The sequence below is a fragment of the Scyliorhinus canicula genome, chromosome 12, assembly GCF_902713615.1.
Source record: "Scyliorhinus canicula chromosome 12, sScyCan1.1, whole genome shotgun sequence".
Taxonomy (NCBI): domain Eukaryota; kingdom Metazoa; phylum Chordata; class Chondrichthyes; order Carcharhiniformes; family Scyliorhinidae; genus Scyliorhinus; species Scyliorhinus canicula.
In genome coordinates, this window is record NC_052157.1 from 121,797,223 (window position 1) to 121,816,390 (window position 19,168).

The 19,168-nt window shown below is 46.8% G+C and overlaps 1 protein-coding gene across 2 annotated transcripts in view; it reads right to left on the reverse strand.

The window, feature by feature from the left end:
- LOC119974760 (E3 ubiquitin-protein ligase RNF43) overlaps nucleotides 1-19,168 on the reverse strand; it is a 204,750-nt gene that overhangs the window by 52,541 nt on the left and 133,041 nt on the right. Inside the window, exon 2 of one of the 2 annotated variants that reach the window (XM_038813965.1) lies at nucleotides 7,669-7,791. The exons of the other annotated variant lie outside the window; for it this stretch is intronic. Coding sequence (XP_038669893.1) covers nucleotides 7,669-7,791 — 123 coding nt within the window. The remainder of the gene's footprint in view (nucleotides 1-7,668; nucleotides 7,792-19,168) is intronic. 2 annotated transcript variants of the gene reach the window in all.

Consider the following 19,168-nt stretch of genomic DNA (forward strand, 5'->3'; position numbering starts at 1 on the left):
AGTTTCATTTTATCCTTCGTCTGATCTGATGATTTCGCAAAAACCCTGTTCTCTACCTTTAAGGTGTTAAGGAGTGTAAGCACTAACAACTCACATAAGTCCCCTCCAGGTCTTTGTTCATTTTCACTTTTCTGAGTTCATCCCTACTTCTAATTCCACTTGCCATGTGTTCACAACGCTCTCCAACTTTTCCTTCTGACATAGAACTATCTGTCCTGAGTGAAGGTCTCAGTTTTATTCCCATATGCCGCCCACCTCAATGTATTTCAAGCACCACTTGATGTTGAGCTTTTGTTCCATTGCCTTCACACTCACTTCTTTGGTCGGCAGTTCCGCTCCCAAACAGCAGACCCCTTCACCTATCTCCAGCATTCGCCCTTACCTCTGGTCTCTTATCTTCTTATTCTCAGCATGACTCAGAGAGTAGTAGGGGTGTGGAACGCCCTGACTGCAACAGTAGTAGACTCGCCAAATTTAAGGGCATTTAAGTGGTCACTGGATAGACATATGGATGAAAATGGAATAGTGTAGGTCAGATAGGCTTCAGATGGTTTCACAGGTCGGCGCACATCGAGGGCCGAAGGGCCCGTACTGCGCTGTAATGTTCTATGTTCTATGACATCAGCTATGCCAATTTCTCTGTTCCTCTCACCGACTTTAACCTGCACTCTGTTAGCTCCAGTGTGATCCCAGCATTGACGTCGAACCTGCTGGCAAGGGGAGAGGGGGGGGGGAGGGGCTGTTTTTGTTTGGTGTACTGACTTTTAACTGTCAGACATCTCTTCCTAACTCCCCCTGCACCATGATCCCATGACCAAACATCATTGTTTCCAAGACTGTCACTGATCTGGGAATTTTTCCTCCAAAGCATCTCACCCTATAGTCCCCAAGACCACGCAGCCTGTTTCTGCCTCCTTCCCAAATTCCCAAACTAGTCTGTCCTGGCAGACCCATTGTTTCAGCCTGTTCCTGCCCAATGAACTAATTTCTTCCAATCTTGACTCATTTTTTCTCCCCTTACCCAGTCCCTCCCACCTATAAATATGGATCTTCCGAAGCCCAACATTATTTTAACAATTCCAGTTTCCTGGCCTGAACTGTCTCCTTCTTACTATGAACGTCCAAACCCTCTGTATCTCTAACCCCACCAGGGTAGTCTGAGAGCTCTCGGCTTCTTCCTTGAACAGAGGCCTGAACAGTCCCCAACCACCATCACCCTCCTTTGCCTGGCAGAACCTATTCTCTCATTGAACAATTTCTCCTTTAACTTGTCTCATAGAAGTCACAGTGCAGAAGGAGTCCATTCGGTCCATCGAGTGTGCACCGACCCTTGGAAAGAGCACCCAACTTATTAAACCCATGCCTCCACCCTATTCCCGTAACCCAGTAACGCTACACAACCTTTTGGACAATTTGGCATGGCTAATCTACCTAACCTGCACATCTCTGGACTGTCTCACTTCCTCCAAATATGGATGGCATATGGGTCCCCTAGTGATATGTGGAACATTCCATGCTCCACCCATACTCGGGCCCCTTCCTCAAATTCATTTCCCAGTACATCGATGACTCTATCTGTGCTACTTCCTGCTCTCATTCGGAACGGGAAAACTTAATCAACTTTGTTTCCAATTTCCATCTCTGACACTTCCCTTCCTCAACATCACAGTCTCCATTTCTAGGAATGAGCTGTCTCCTAATATTGAATATAAGCCCACTGACCTGCACAACTACTTAGGCTACACTTCCCCACACACTGCCTCCTGAAAGGACTTCATTGCATTCTCCCAGTTTCTTCATCTTATCTGTTCGTAGGATGCAACCTTCCACAACAGTGCTTCTAACTGGTCTCCCTTTTTTCCTCAACAGAGGATTCCCCACCCTATTGTGGTTAACAGGGCTCTCAACCACATCTAACCTATTTCCCACATATCTGCTCTCATGCCTTCCCCACCCTCCCAGGTCCGCAATAGCGTTCCCCTCATCCTCAAACTTGCATCACACCAGCCTCTACACTGAAAAGGAGCAACCTCCTTTGTTTCCGCCACCTCTAAACAGGTTCAGCATTCACACAGTCAGCATTCTGCCTCTCAGAAGGGACTATACCCTCCATGACACCCTGATTCAGTCCTCCATCACCCCAACACCATGTTCCCTTCCCGTGGCTCTGTCCTATGCTATCACAAGAGGTTTAACAATCTACCCATTTAACTTCTCTCTCCCTTCACACAAGGCCCCAGGCATACTTTCTAGATGAAGCAGCGATTCACTTGCACTTCTTCCGATTTCGTATATTGCACTCATTGCTCACGATGCCGTCTCCTTTACCTTGGGAGGACTGAACACAGATTGGGTGATTGTTTTGTGGAACACTTCCATTCAGCCTACAAGCATGGCCCCGAGCTTCCTGTCACTTGTCATTTTAATTCAAAACCCTGTTCTCACACTCACATCCCTGACCTCGGCCTACTGCACAGTTCTAGTGAAGCTCAACATGTATTTGAGGACAGCACCTCAGCTTTTGATACGGCACTTTACAGTGAGGCAGTGGGGCAACCCACTGCGCCACCGTGCCACCAGCGCTTTTTATCTTTATTTTGTACCTTGCTTTTCAATTACCAAACCTGTACTTCTCGGTCAGGTACTCAGCAATTTGCTGCAGACTTCCAGATATTCTGTATTTTAAACTTCATCCTTTCTCAATTTAACAATCACTCAATTGCCTTTTGTTGTCAGGCAGCATTGTGGCACAATGGTTAGCACTGCTGCCTCACGGCGGCGAGGACTCGTGTTCAATCCCCGCCCCGGGTCACTATGTGGAGCTTGCACATTCTCCCAGTGTCTGTGATGGTCCCACCCCCCACAACCCAAAAATATGTGCAAGGTAGGTGGATTGGCCACGATAAATTGCCCCATAAATCGGGAAAATAATTATTGGTTACTTTAAATTTATAAAAAATAAAAATAAATAAATTACCTGTTGTTGGAACATAGCTCTGAGGTGGATAAAAATAGAAGAAAGGGCCTTTAACTTTTCCCAGATTTGGTACATTTGGCTATGAAACATTTTGAGGTCATATATAAATGAGCTCATTTATTTCCCAAAGAGTATTTTTTAGAAAGAAAGATTTTCCCTGCCTTCCAAAATAATACCCCAAAATTCACAGGTTAGCTTCCCTTGGCATGGCCCCTTGCTAATCCCAGCAATATAGAAATCTTGGGCGGAATTCTCCGACCCCCCGGGATCGGGGGCGGGAATTGCGCCGCGCTGGTCCCCCCACGCCGGTCGGCGGGCCCCCCACATCGATTCTCCTGCCCACGACGGCCTGAAGCCCCACCACTGACAGGCCTTTCCCGCCGGCATGGATTAAACCACCTACCTGACCGGCGGCACTGGTGGGCTCCGGGGTCCTGGGGGCGCGATTTGACCCCGGGGGGTGGGTGTCCCCACGGTGGCCTGGCCCACGATCGGGGCCCACCGATCAGCGGGCAGGCCTGTGCCGTGGGGGCACTCTTTTTCTTCCGCCGCCGCCATGGCTTTCACCATGGCAGAGGCAGAAGAGACCCCCTCCCCTGTGCATGCGCCGGTATGATGTCAGCAGCTGCTGACGCTCCGGCGCATGTGCGGACTTACGTCGGCCGGCGAAGTCCTTTCGGCCCCGGCAGGCGTGGCGCCAAAGACCGTTCGCGCCAGCCGGTGGAGTGGAAACCACTCCGGCGCGGGCCTAGCCCCTCAATGTGAGGGCTTGGCCCCTAAAGGTGCGGAGAATTCCGTACCTTAAAGGGCCAAGCCCTCACATTGAGAATTCCACATCTTTGGGTCGGCCCGACGCCGGAGTGGTTCACGTCACTCCGACCGGGACCCCCTGCCCCGCCGGGTGGGGGAGAATCCCGGCCCTTGTTCCTCAAAACATTTGCCAATCATGATCTGTATTCTTGCTGATTCACAATGCTGTATTCCCCCAGAGTCAAAAATAACGATCACTCCCACTTGTAGAAATGCCTCAGTTCACCATCTACACAGGAAGGCTCCACATCCCTCAGCTACAGTTCAGGGCAATCGTTAAGCATGACATCAGTTTCCATGTGTATTTCAATTTCATATCCTCACTGCTACCCTTGATCGCAAAAGTGGCACCATTCCATTTGACTTTGTCTTCCTGAATCAAGAACATTTTGCAGCTCAATATTAACATGAAAGAAGCAATCTCATGTTCAACAGAAGTCTTCAAAACCCCATAAACCCCACACACAATCAAGCCCACCTACATTCACCTATCTGACACTTCCGTTTCTATCTCAATGTGGCTGAATTTCTTCATCATCTCCGTTAAAGACATTCCAAGCTCCACTCTAAACACAGAATTTTTTGGATTCTATCTGTAAAGCCATCACTCTTTTTCTCACCAACCACAATTGGCTCCCTGTCTCATTCCTGCCCATGAAACAAATTTGATTGTTATCACCTTCATAGCGTGCCTCACGCTCCCTCAGAACCTTATTCCAGCCTAGGTTCTGACTTCCAGTTGCTGTTCTTCAGATTAAAGTCTATTTCAGCCCACATGCGCCCCAACTCCCCACAAATTCCTCTAACATTTCACAGAGACGCCACCCAACATCTTTTATTCTGTAACTCTTCAACCTTAGCTTTAATTTCACAAGTTTCTGGATCCATCTTCATGCAACTTCATTCATATCATTATTGGGATCATTCTTGGGGCAAGTGCAGTGAAAGATAATGGCGACAGTTACTGTTTAGATCAGCAGTGTTGATCACATCTTCTACTCAACTCTTTTGTTTCATAGATGACCTAACCCTGGATGTTTTAAAGTTCAAGCACGCAACCTTCAGTATCAGTTACCGGTCCCAGATGGGGTGTCTTAATACATTACCAAAATCTCCTACTGTGGTTACGAATTGACGGCGAAAAGAATAAGTGAGGGCCACTTTGTGGTCAGCACAGTGAAGGTTAATGGTCATAGCTATTCTTGGGGCCAACACAGTAAAGGTCAATTAAAATGGTCTAGGGATAAAGAGCACAGCCTAAGAAAACCAGGTACTCACTCACTCTGAACCAGTCGAGCATAACATTCGGCACATCCTGTACTTCTTACACTTCATTCCACTCCAATACAAAAAATTCACAAAGTGGGTTAGTGAAGTCAAAACCCGCCAGGGCACTAACAGCCAAATCTACTGCTACTGACCAAGGCTAGAGTCAGGAACCGGAATTGCCTGTAAACCACAAAACAAGATTCATATGCTATTCTTTTGCATCACTTATCTTAAGAACATAGGATCAGGAGTAGCCCATATATGGGCCTGAGCCTGTTCCACCCCACTCCATGAGGCCATGGCTGATATGTGACCTAAATCATAAACCTGCCTCTGTCCATGTCCCTTGACAATTTTGGCGAACAAAACCAATCAGTTTTAGTTTGATGGAACGGGCACCTACAAGGTAATATAGAATGGCTTGCTGTGACAGAGGAATACTGGAATGTTGAACATTTAAAGAATAAACATCTCAAAAGAATAGTGGATGTTATGCTGAAGTGATGGCCCTGAGGCTGCTCAGTTACACAGTAAAAAGGCGAGCCATAAAGGGAGCCGCATGGCGCACCCTTATTATTCAGCACAGGCCAAGTCTCTGGAGCCTGTACCTGGAGGAGTTGGAAGTTTCCATTTCCTCGAAATCTGCAGTGTTTCATTAAATGTCATTAAGACATGCGCAAAGCAGAAACTTAGGACTGCAGATCTAGAAAATTAGCATTTGGGTAAGGGATGAAGGAGAATGCAAAATTACCCAGATTGGGTCTACCACTAATGTATTACATGTACTTACGTGTATGGATTCAGTGCTGGGAGAGGCAGAGAACTATTCTGGCAAAATAGAGGAGTCAAGGAATGGGACTATCGGAACCAGCCGTGCTGGTTTTAGGGGAGTGGCCACTTTACGTGATTCTGTCAATCTGTTAGCATGCTTTGTGCTGTCAAATGTTCACTCTCCTGGTGCTGACCTCACTTCCACCATCACTGGATTTTCAAATGTTCAGCAACAAGCACAGGAAAGCTCCAGCTCAGACCTGGACATCAAATAATTGGCCTCAGTTGAATGTCTGGCTGGTACAGACTGCTCAAGTTCATACATGAACAGCCTATTGGACAAGGAATATCCGACTTCACAGATCCATTTTCAATCTGAGACAAGACATGGGATTAAAAGGTTTCTGGTCCCATGAAACTAAACGTAGCCTGAGTCAGTGTGAGACCGGAAGAATTTTGCACTAGTGGAACCAGACCTAGCCTGGCAACATCTTCAGAACAGAAAATTGGAAACATTGAAGTTGCCTGAAATTCACTGATGCATAAACTTTAAACTTTCTGAGACTTGGACCAGTTTTATATACATGTTTTTAAAAAAAATCAAACTTATGTGTCACTTGTTAGGTATCATCCTCAAGTGATCAAACACTAGAACATAGAACATTACAGCGCAGTACGTGCCCTTCGGCCCTCGATGTTGCGCCGACCCGTGAAACCATCTGAAGCCTATCTGACCTACACTATTCCATTTTCATCCATATGTCTATCCAGTGATCACTTAAATGTCCTTAAATTTGGCGAGTCTGCTACTGTTGCAGGCAGGGCGTTCCACACCTCTACTACTCTCTGAGTAAAGAAACTGCCTCTGACATCTGTCCTATATCTACCACCCCTCAATTTAAAGCTATGTCCCCTCGTGTTGGTCATCACCATCCGAGGAAAAAGACTCTCACTGTCCACCCTATCTAACCCTCTGACTATCTTATATGTCTCTATTAAGTCACCTCTCAGCCTTCTCCTCTCTAACGAAAACAACCTCAAGTCCCTGAGCCTTTCCTCGTAAGACCTTCCCTCCATACCAGGCAACATCCTAGTAAATCTTCTCTGAACCCTTTCCAAAGCTTCCACATCCTTCCTATAATGTGGTGACCAGAACTGCACGCAGTACTCCAGGTGCGGCCGCACCAGAGTTTTGTACAGCTGCAGCATGACCTCGTGGCTCCGAAACTCAATCCCCCTACTGATAAAGGCTAGCACACCATATGCCTTCTTAACAGCCCTATTAACCTGGGTGGCAACTTTCAGGGATTTATGTACCTGGATGCCGAGATCTCTCTGTTCATCTACACTACCAAGAATCTTGCCATTAGCCCAGTACTCTGCATTCCTGTTACTCCTACCAAAGTGAACCACCTCACACTTTTCCACATTAAACTCCATCTGCCACCTCTCAGCCCAGCTCTGCAGCTTATCTATGTCCCTCTGTAACCTATAACATCCTTCAGCACTATCCACAACTCCACCGACCTTCGTGTCATCTGCAAATTTACTAACCCATCCTTCTACACCCTCTTCCAGGTCATTTATAAAAATGACAAACAGCAGTGGCCCCAAAACAGATCCTTGCGGTACACCACTAGTAACTGAACTCCAGGATGAACATTTGCCATCAACCACCACCCTCCGTCTTCTTTCAGCTAGCCAATTACTGATCCAAACCGCTAAATCACCTTCAATCCCATACTTCCGTATTTTCTGCAATAGCCTACCGTGGGGAAGCTTATCAAACGCCTTACTGAAATGTATGTGTGTGTGTGTGTGTGTGTGTGTAAGTTCCCTACCTTGTTGAAGAGGGAGAGACAGGGATGTGGGTCCCGGTCAGGACGCTCCAGTTTGACCATACTGACAAAGTCATATTCTTGTTGTTCATCTTCACTGGTGTTACACAGCCACAGAGGATGAAACTGCCAAATAAAGCAATACAAACTTTCTATTAAACTGTGAGATCATATACATAGAGTTCAACAAGAAAGCAGCTGCTGATTACAACTATATCATGTTCTTCTCTACTTTCTAAATCACAAAACGGCTTGCTTACAACTGAGGTTAGGAATGGGTCCACATGTCCATATAATTGGTGAGATTTGGGATCAGCTAGCCTTCCAGCCATCCTGCTCTGTTGTTCTCGTCTAATTTGGGATGCAGATTTACCTACATTGAAGTTCACCTTCCTGCAGAAACCTTGGGTGTCCCCAGGTACACTGGTTTGTCTTTTACCCTGGAGTGGTACAGATTGATGGTTGAGGCAGATTTAAATTGCATGATTATTGTTGAAAATCATGCCCCTTACTGAATGCAATGTTGTTATTATACACCAAATAGTGATATGGCTTTTGCTGTTTGTGGCTGTGTATGTTAGGAAGTCAAATGCAATGCTTGTATTCATGTCGAGAGGGATAGAATACAAGAACAGGGATGTACTGTTGAGGATGTATAAGGCTATGGTCAGACCACATTTGGAGTATTGTGAGCAGTTTTGGGCCTTATATCTAAGAAAGGATGTGCTGGCCTTGGAAAGGGTCCAGAGAGGGTTCACAAGAATGATCCCTGAAATGAAGAACTTGTTATTTGAGGAGCGGTTGAGGACTCGGGATTAGCTCTTGATGGAATTTAGAAGGATATGGGGAGATTTCATTGAAACTTACAGAATACTGAGATGCCTGGATAGAGTGAACGTGGAGAGGATGTTTCCACTAGTAGGAGAAACTAGAACCTGTGGGCACAGCCTCAGACTGAAGGGACGATCCTTTAAAACAGAAATTGAGGAGGAATTTCTTCAGCCAGAGGATGAAGAAATTGCGTGCAGTTCTGGTCACCGCATTATAGGAAGGATGTGGAAGCATTGGAAAGGGTGCAGAGGAGATTTACCAGGATGTTGCCTGGTATGGAGGGAAGATCTTATGAGGAAAGGCTGAGGGACTTGAGGCTGTTTTCGTTAGAGAGAAGAAGGTTAAGAGGTGACTTAATTGAGGCATACAAGATGATCAGAGGATTAGATAGGGTGGACAGTGAGAGCCTTTTTCCTCGGATGGTGATGGCTAGCACAAGGGGGCATAGCTTTAAATTGAGGGGAAATAGATATAGGACAGATGTTAGAAGTAGGTTCTTTACTCAGAGAGTAGTAAGGGCGTGGAATGCCCTGGCTGCAATACTAGTGGACTTACCAACATTAAGGGCATTTAAATGGTCATTGGATAAACATATGGATGATAAGGGAATAGTGTAGATGGGCTTTAGAGTGGTTTCACAGGTTGGCGCAACACTCGAGGGCAAGGGCCTGTACTGCGCTGTAATGTTCTATGTTCTACGGTGAATCTGTGGAACTCATTGCCACAGAAGGCTGTGAAGGCCAAGTCACAGTGTCTTTAAGACAGAGATAGTTAGGTTCTTGATTAATAAGGAGATCAGGGACTATGGGAGAAGGCAGGAGAATGGAGATGAGAAACATATCAGCCATGATTGAATGGCGGAGCTGACAGGATGGCCCGAATGGCCTAATTTTGCTCCTATGTCTTATGCCCCATTCCAATTTACTAAGTTTCCTCATTTTGCTGCTTATTCTAGAGTCAAAGATCTTTTGCTATTTCTGGTTATACAGGTTAACTTGTTATACATTTTATACATCTTAAACTTGCCTGGAGCTCAGTGTTCCTGCTTTGGAATGTTTGTAGCAGAGTTAGGGGTACTGCAGATTCTCAATTACAGTGCAGGATAAAGGAGCACTATGGAGAATTCCACTTTGTAGTGGGTACCACACACAGCGGTACAAAATACAAAACAAGTTGTGACACCCAGCTTTGCAAACTCAGTAACTCCAGTTGGCCTCAACTTTCTTAAGAATAAACTGCCAATTGCTGAGAAGTCCCCCCCCATCCTGGGGGTCAGGAGGAGGGCCTCATCCTGGGTTCACATGGCGATCAGCTGGGAACTACTGTGGACAGTTTTAATTTTTTCTTTTGGTTGTTAAAACCAAAGCGCTTTTTGCATTGGTTAAGACATGGATGTGATCACAGTATTGTCATCAGTATCACACATCCTCTGTACAACCCCCAGCGATGTGGAGGCTGGAAATTCTTTTACTTCCCTTTTTCAGTATTCGTCTGTGTCACAATATACACCAGTATATCATGGTGCAGACACAGACTGATGGACATACACTAGGACCAATCAACATGCACAAACACCGCAGCCAATCACTAGTTAGAACACACGCACTATAAAGGCAGAGGGCATCACACTTCCCGCTCATTCTGGATGCTGCCCCTCAGAAGCACGAGTGCTCATCAGGTTTAGTAGACTCACATCACGTGCTGAGAGATTCAACTGGTTCGGACAGGCACCGGTCTCTAGTTAAACTAGCGTTGTTTAAACCCACGGTTATAGTATGTCTAGTATTTTATAAGAGTTAATAAAATAGTGCTGAACCTTCTTCAGTGTTGGTGGCATCTATCTGCTTCACAAGTCCACAGTGCCCAATGCTTCATGGTACCAGGAGTTCAGGGGTGCTAGTACTTCTGAGACCTACCTTCCAGTGATCAGCCTTCCACCAGTCTTTAGCCATTCTGCAGTATGGACAGCGTTCGCCTGCCGCCGCCCCTCCGCATTACCGGAAACCTGGGCTCCAATTGGAAGATTTTTAAACAGCGCTTCCAGCTGTACCTCGAGGCCATGGACCTGGAAGCTGCCTCGGACGCACGGAAGATTCCTCTCTTCATCTCCACAACCGGGGGCCATGCTCTCCATATCTTTAACTCGCTCACCTTCGCTGTCGGGGAGGATAAATCAAAGTTCAAAACGGTCCTCCTAACGTTCGACAGCCACTGCGAGGTCGAGGTAAACGAGAGCTTCGAACGATATGTATTTCAGCAGCGCCTACAGGGTAAGGACGAACCTTTCCAGTCCTTTATCACCCACCTCCGTGTCCTTGCGCAGTCCTGCAACTACGGGTCCACCTCTGACTCCATGTTATCCGACCAAATAGTTTTTGGTGTGCAGTCGGAGCCCCTTCGCCAGCAGCTGCTTAAAGTCAAACAGCTCACCCTGTCCACTGCCATTGAGACCTGCGTGTTCCACGAGCTCACCTCCATGCGATATTCCCACATCCAGGCCGCTGAAACGGCGTGGCAAGCTCCCCATGAGGCAGAACGGGTCCAGGTCATTAAGTCTCTCCAGGGCCTAAGTCTGGACAAAGGCGGCCATTTTGTGCGTTTTTCACGGGCTCCCACGCTGGGACGCAACGAACGTGGTGATGTCGAGGAACGTACTGCGCAGGCGCGCACCACGCTGGATCGCACTGCGCATGCGCGGTGGCGCAACAAACGCGCCGACGCAACGACGTGCGGCAACTGTGGCTCCGCCCACTTAAAGCGGCAATGTCCCGCGAAGACCTAACGCTGTCTGCAGTGTGGCAAGCTTGGCCACTATGCTGCTTTATGCAGGTCGACTCAGCCTGTTAGTTTCCGAAGATCCAGCCAGCCTCACAGTGATTTCGGACAATGGCCCCTGCTACACAAGCCAGGAATGGGCCAGCTTCGCCCGGCAGTACAACTTCGCACACATCACGTCCAGTCCTTTGTACCCTCAGTCCAATGGCAAGGCGGAAAAGGGGGTTCACATAGTTAAGAGGCTACTCTCAAGGCTGCTGATGCCGGATCTGACTTCCATCTCGCTTTGTTAGCCTATCGCTCCGCCCCGCTCTCCACTGGGCTGTCGCCTGCACAGTTGCTGATGAACCGCACCCTGAGGACGACGGTGCCGTCGATTCACACCCCGAATCTTGATCATGTTCCCGTGCTTCACAGGATGCAGACGTCTCAGATGCAGCAAAAGGCGACGCACGACTCATGTGCTGCTGATCTCCCCGACATCTGGCCAAACGACAAGGTTCGCATTCATCTACCGGATGGTGGCTGGTCTGCACCTGCTGTTGTCCTTAGGCAGGTGGCCCCCCCGTTCCTTCCTGGTTCGGTTACCAGACGGATCCAGTCGGCGCCGCGATCGGCGTGCCCTTCACCTTGTTCCACAGTCGTCACGGGATCCTCCGGGTCGCTCCCCTGCTGACCCTGCCATAGACTGTGCAGAGCTTCCGGTCACTCTGCCTCCCCCTGACTGTGCTGCAGCCCACCCAGCTCCTGATCTGGCGGTCATTGGCCTACCCTTGAGGCGGTCAACCAGAGTTTGTCGCCCACCTCAGAGACTGAATTTATGAACTTTGCAAATTTATGGACTCTCTGAGATGTTTCCTTACTTGTTTAATCGTTTTCTATTGGTTTGTATATACCATTGTTCTTGTTCAATTTGTTGCATACTCATTATCTGCACCAGGCACCTTCCCTCTATATAGCTTTGTTTTCCTGTATATAGATTTGTACATATGTCTTCGCACCTCACATGTAGTTAGGAACATTCTTCACACACCCACACTATTTATTGTCACACATGCACAGCCAATTTTTTTAAAAAGGGGGATGTCATAATACACACCAGTATATCATGGTGCAGACACATACTGATGGACTTACACTAGGACCAATCAACATGAACAAACACTGCAGCCAATCACCAGTTAGAATACACGCACTATAAAGGCAGAGGGCATCACTTTTCCCACTCATTCTGGATGCTGCCTCTCAGAAGCACAAGAGCTCATCAAGTATAGTGAAGACTCACACCACGTGCTGAGTGATTCAACTGGTTCGGACAGGCACAGGTCTCTAGTTAAACTAGCATTGTTTAAACCCACGGTTATAGTATGTCTAGTATTTTATGAGAGTTAATAAAATAGTGTTGAACCTTCTTCAGCGTTGGTGGCATCTATCTGCTTCACAAGTCCACAGTGCCCAATGCTTCAGTCCCCATTGGTGGACTGCATGGTACCCTAAACCCAGCTCCCACCCTATCCATCTCCAGTCATAGGGCAGCTTGAAGCCCTGTGGGTAAAACCCATCTGAGGTCGTTGTGGAGCCATGAGCGGCCAGGAACATGAATTTTTAAAATCCTCACCATTTAACTTCGAGCTGCAGCTTTTTTCGTGAGGTGTCTCACAAATAGTAAGTTGGAAATCTTTCTTTGATCTTCTTGAAGTAATATTAAGAAGAGTTGCCTGACTGGAATAGGGATAGCAGTGTCTATCATCCAAAGAAAACTATGGATATTAATCTTGCTGCATGTCATTCAATGTGGGAGAAATGGATTCTTAGTCCATTTAAACACACATTAGTTTCATCTTTGGCTGCATCAAAGTAAGCTGATATTTTGATTTTAAAATGTAAGCTTCTGCACAAATTAGTGACAAACAATTGGTTTAAACCAGGGGTGGGCAAACTTTTCCGTGCAAGGGCCACATTCAGAAATTCACAATTTTAAAGGGCCGCATAGTATATTAAGTAAAATAATTACTTCACCCGGTTATGATTCTGGGCGCCTCATATAGAACATAGAACAGTACAGCACAGAACAGGCCCTTCGGCCCTCGATGTTGTGCCGAGCAATGATCACCCTACTCAAGTCAACGTATCCACCCTATACCAGTAAGTAATCCAACAGCCCCCCCCATTAACCTTGAAAAAAAAAATTATTTAAAAATTTTTTTTTATTTTAAAAAAAAATCTTTTCTTAATGACTTGGTGGGCCACATAAAGACCTTTGGCGGGCCGCATGCGGCCCGCGGGCCGTAGTTTGCCCACCCCTGGTTTAAACTGACTCAAAATAATGGGAGGTGTTATCCATATGTGATCTGGCTAGAACTGCGGCATCCATTTCTTCCAAATGGTGACCATTCCGTTTTTAAATTACTCATGTTTGCGGCAGACATAATTCATACTAATTGGAGGGTGAGTTGGGTTGTTTGTGCCATCCACTCCCATTTCATGCATGCATATAGGCTTTTATTTTCAATGTCCTGCCTGGTCAGATTTTGCGCTCAAAAGGTAGCAGTCCCATTCTGTTGACATTTTAAATATGTTCATTCTTAAGAACCCCAAAGGTTTCTAATTGGTTCTTACTGTACTACATATTATTCACTCCAGTAATGTAACAGGTTATAACTGTTTTTCAGGTTATTATCTGTCTGAGCTCACATACACTGCTATCACAGGTACCAGTGCTGAAGAGTGTAGATGATTCCCCATTGTCCTGTGTCCCTGGGGCGAAGCTGTTGCTAATTATTAAAAATGACGTAGGGGAAATCAAATTGGAGATTCTAGTGCAATGTTGTTTACCTACTGTCCTCACCAAGGTGACAATGTCACATTTGCCCAGGCTAACATCTTGGGAATGAATCCATTGAGCGGGATAAGGAAGGGCTGAGATTCCACTTTCTGATTTCAAGGCACAGTCGACTCAGCACTTGGGGTTCAAGGGGATTTTCACAGCAACTTAATTGCAGTGTTAATGTCAGCCTACTTGTGAGATTATTATTATAATAAACAGCATTCTTACTCCTTCAGGAAAAGAAATGCAGAGTGAAAGAGCTGCAAACAGCACACATTATGCCAACAAGTTGGATAAGTCAGAAAGAAGCTCCAAAGGTCATATTCTTAGTTTGTGCAGTTACTAGTGAGGATCATGAGTGAGTGATGAACTGCACATTTGCTTTATTCCTTGTCCAGCTGTCTCTTCCAGCACATTTGGAATCTCTGTTTCCGATGATGCATGAAGACTGGAATACACTGCAACCTGCATGCTTGGTTTATCAATGATGACATGAGTCAATACAATCCCAAATTAAATCACTCATCAAAATTTATGCAACCGAACAGGGAAAGGAAAATAATTATTACCGTCCAAAATGGAATCCTGTCAACAGCAACATACAGTGCACCCAGAATAAGTGACAGGACGGTGCAACCTCTGTCAAAGTAGCTGCACCTTTCAGCATGAGGCTGCATCAGTAGGAAGGGCATAGAGCAGGGCTATTCTCCTGGAGTTTGACTCAGTAATAAATGGATGGAGACAAGATCCAAGAAAAAAATAAGACCATAAAAATTTTATTAATACTGAAATGGAATAAGGGAAAATGTAACTAAATGAAGGACCAATTTCGTTGAAGTACAACTGTCATGATGCCGGCATTGTATCACAGAAGTATCATAGAATTTACAGTGCAGAAGGAGGCCATTTGGCCCATCGAGTCTTCACCGGCTCTTGGAAAGAGCACCCTACTCAAGCCGACACCCCCACCCTATCCCCATAACCCAGTAACCCCACCCAACACCAAGGGCAATTTTGGACACTAAGGGCAATTTAGCATGGCCAATCCACCTAACCTGCACATCTTTGGACTCAGGAGGAAACCAGAGCACCCGGAGGAAACCCACGCACACACGGGGAGAACGTGCAGACTCTGGACAGACAGTGACCCAAGCCGGGAATCGAACCTGGGACCCTGGAGCTGTGAAGCAATTGTGCTAAGCATTATGCTACCGTGCTGCCCTATTGGACCCATTGGACTGGGGTGGGCACACTAAGAGGTCTTACAACACCACGATGAAGGAGTTGCGCTCCGAAAGTTAGTGATTCCAACAAACCTGTTGGACTTGAACCTGGTGTTGTAAGACTTGGTACACGCACCAAGCTGCCATTTTCACCAAGTGATTCACACAAAATCTCGTTCATGTGGCATCTCATCTTCCATTACGCATCTTATGTGATTCCCCCTTTCATATTGGATCTATTGTTTTCACAATACACCTTTCATGAAGAGAGGCTTAGAGAACATGCAGCCCACCTGTCAGTCCCCTGCACATTTTTCCGGAGGGATACATATAGCTTGGTGAGCTCCAATCAGAAAAGCACAATTTTGTCATAAAGCATTCATTACATGACTCACTTGAGGCTACACTGGTGCGTCCAATTGATAATGATTCACTCCTATCATGGCCAACACCCACCCTGATCAGGACACCACCATTCTCCATCAACCTCTCCGATCCTTCATCTTTCTGGTGGAGCTCCCAATCTCTCTAATCGATCACACTCTCCTGCTGGAGTTACCAACCACTCTGGCAGCGGGTCCACCACGATCCTTTTGGAACGATGCCACTCTGCCTATAATGTTTCTTTTTTCACATTCAGCCAGCTGTTACTTCAGTAACGCAGGAAACGTGTTTCAGGCGATGATGAAACTTCTGAAGTTTTATTGACTGTGAAATCCAAACTCCTTTTTTGTTCCCACCAGTCTTGCACTTCATTGAATTTCATCTGTGGAGACGCGATGTTCCAGCTGGCATCTGTTTCAGTAGCAGAATTATATACAAATGGGGCATTGTACCCTGTCCTTTCCGGTCTTACCAAAAGACAATCTTTAAACACTACAGCACCGAGAGTGCACTGCTGTAACATGAGCTTTTCTGCAAATACTGTACATGATAAGCAAGTCATACAAGCAATATGGTAACCTGATTAAAAATTAAACTGCACTTGGAATCAAATCAAAGGAAAAGTGTAATTGAAATGTAACTTGCATCTTCCTGTTTGTGCACAGGAGTCATTACTGTGGTGCGTGATTTCACTTTTCCTTTTCATCTCTGCTCATCTACTGCCAGCTGGACACAGGCCGATGCGCGAGCTCATTCTTAGCCAGCATCATAAAGATGGCTTGCAGAAACCCCGCCTGCATGGTGTACTCTGCCCATCTACTGGGATATATCTCAACCCCCTGGGGGGTCGGAGAATGCTTCAATGGATATTTGGCAATGCACACGGTGGGTGTGCCTTTGGGCTGTGCCAGTGATACTTCAATTACAAGAGAGGGCAATGTCTGTGTCACTCACCTTAATGCACCAATAGGAGGTGTCACTGTCTGCAGTGCTCTCCTTATACACTACCAGCAGAGTGTCACACTCTCGCTGTACTCCAATTTTGGCTTTGCATGACCCTGATTTTATTGCTCCACCATAGGGAAGAATTGGGGATATATATAAGTGACTGGGGGAGCAGGGAGGCGAGCGGGTGGTGAAGATCAAGAAGAAATGGGAAGCGGAGTTGGGAATGGAGATCAATTGGGGAGTATGGAGTGAGGCATTGTGATGGGTAAATGAGATCTCCTCTTGTGCAAGGATGAGCCTGATACAGTTTAAGGTGGTGCACAGGGTGCATATGCTCGGGCGAGAATGAGTGGGTTCTTTCAGGGGGTAGCAGATGAGTGTGAGAGGTGTGGGCGGGGGCCAGCGAATCATGCGTACATGTTTTGGGGTTGTGAAAAATTGGAAAGATTCTGGGTGGGAGTGTTCTCGGTCTTAGCCAGGATAGTGGAGGAGGGACTGGACCCGGACCCTTTGGTGGCGATATTTGGGGTATCAGAGAAACCAGATCTGATGGAGAGGAGGAAGGCCAATGTCTTGGCCTTCGCCTCTCTAATTGCACGGTGCCAAATTTTGCTGGAGTGGCGTGGCGTTCGGCATCGCCACCGGGTTGGGCTGCAGCATGGTTGGGTGACCTGTATGACTTCCTGTGGTTGGAGACGATAAAGTATGAGTTAAGGGGCTCAGCAAGGGAGTTTGAGAAAAGATGGGGGATGTTTGTGACTGTGTTTGAGGAGCTGTTTGAATATTTCCCGGGGTGTTTATTTGCTGTAACCTACTTTGATACAAGGTTGAATAAAATGCGTTTATTGCTCCACCATTAGGGGCCATGCCTTCAGCTACCTCAGCACTAAATTCGTTCCCAAAAACCTTGCCACCTCTCTCCTCTCTTATAAGATGCTTCTTAAAACTTACCCCTTCTGTCAAGCTTATGGTCACCTGTCCCAATATCTCCTCGAGTAGCTCAATGTCAGACTTTGCTTCAAGTACTTTTTAAAAATTCGCCCATGGGATGTGAGCATTAAGCCCAGCATATATTGCCCTCTAGGTGGTGTTGAGCTTGAGCCGCTGCAGTCCACGTGATGTAACTACACTGAAAATGCTATTAGGAAGGGAGTTCCAAGATTTTGACCTAATGACAGTGAAGGATAAGCGATATAGTTCCAAGTCAACAAGGTGTGTGGCTTGGAGGGGAACTTACAGATGATGGTGTTCCCATGCATCTGCTGCCCTTGCCTTTCTAGGTGGTAACGTCACGGGTTTGGAAGGTGAAGCACAATGGCCCCTTTTACTAAATGCACAACAATAAATGCAAATTTTTGTTGCACTGTATGAGCGTCACTCTCTCATCATGCTATACCAAGGGAAGAATCTGATTCACTACACCAGCATGATTTTTCACTGCCTGTTATTGTACCTCTCAGAGGGGTCTGTGGCCCACTCAGTTTGTACAAGAAGGGTGCCCATGTCACCCTTCATGGTACTATGCCAGCAGTTGGCAGTTTATTGTCTCTCTCATTGTGGTGTATCAGTATGTCGCATCTGTTCTGTTAAAGGTGCTGTCAGCACAGAGATCTAAGCTATCTAAACAGCTGTTGTAAATTGTGTCAGCCTTGGCAGGGAGGTAACACTATCACCTCCAAGTCAGAAGATCTTGGATTAAAGTCTCAGTCCGAGACTCAAGAGAACGTAAAAAATATGGTGCGCGATTCAGCCATCGCGTTAAATAGGTGAATCCCGCGAGAGTTGCAAATCGGGCTATGTGCCGGGCTGATAGCAAGTCACCCGACTTGCTCCGCTTGGCATGATCTGGATCTCACCCTTGCTGGGCATAATCCAGAACTGCATATCATTCACCGGTGCCCGTGAGTCAACAGTCGCGCCTGCGAGACCCTGACCAGAAACCGTTTAGCACTGCTTTCCACCTACATGGACCTGGCATGACGGCACCTCGGGGGCCTCGAAGGGCATTAGAGACCCCTGGGAGGTCGGGGACAGGGCAGGGTAGTACCCTGACAGCTGGACACTGTGGCGTTGCCAACCAGACACTGTCAGGGTGGCACTGCCAGTATGCTATGGGCACCCCCAGGGTGCCAGGCTGGCAGTGCCAAGATGCCCGGGTACAAGGTTGACACTGCCAGGGGTCAGGCCTGGGAGCTTTTGTAGCAAATGGGGAGGGGGGGGTTCCAGGGGCCTCGACAAAGTTGAAGGGGTGGAGGGTGAATGGGTCCAGAAAGGGGATAACAGAGATTGGGATTGTCAGTGAAACTGGTGTCCTGATCTGTGAGGAGCTGTATATTGGAACACAGCAACAGGACGAGGCCATTCTGCCCCTCAAGTCTGTTCCGCCGCCATTCAATTAGATCATGGCTGTCTGTGACCTAACTCTGTATACCTACTTCCCTTTGGCCATATCCTTTAATATCTTTGCTTAACAAAACCCTATCTAGCTCAGATTTAAAATTAACAACTGATCTAA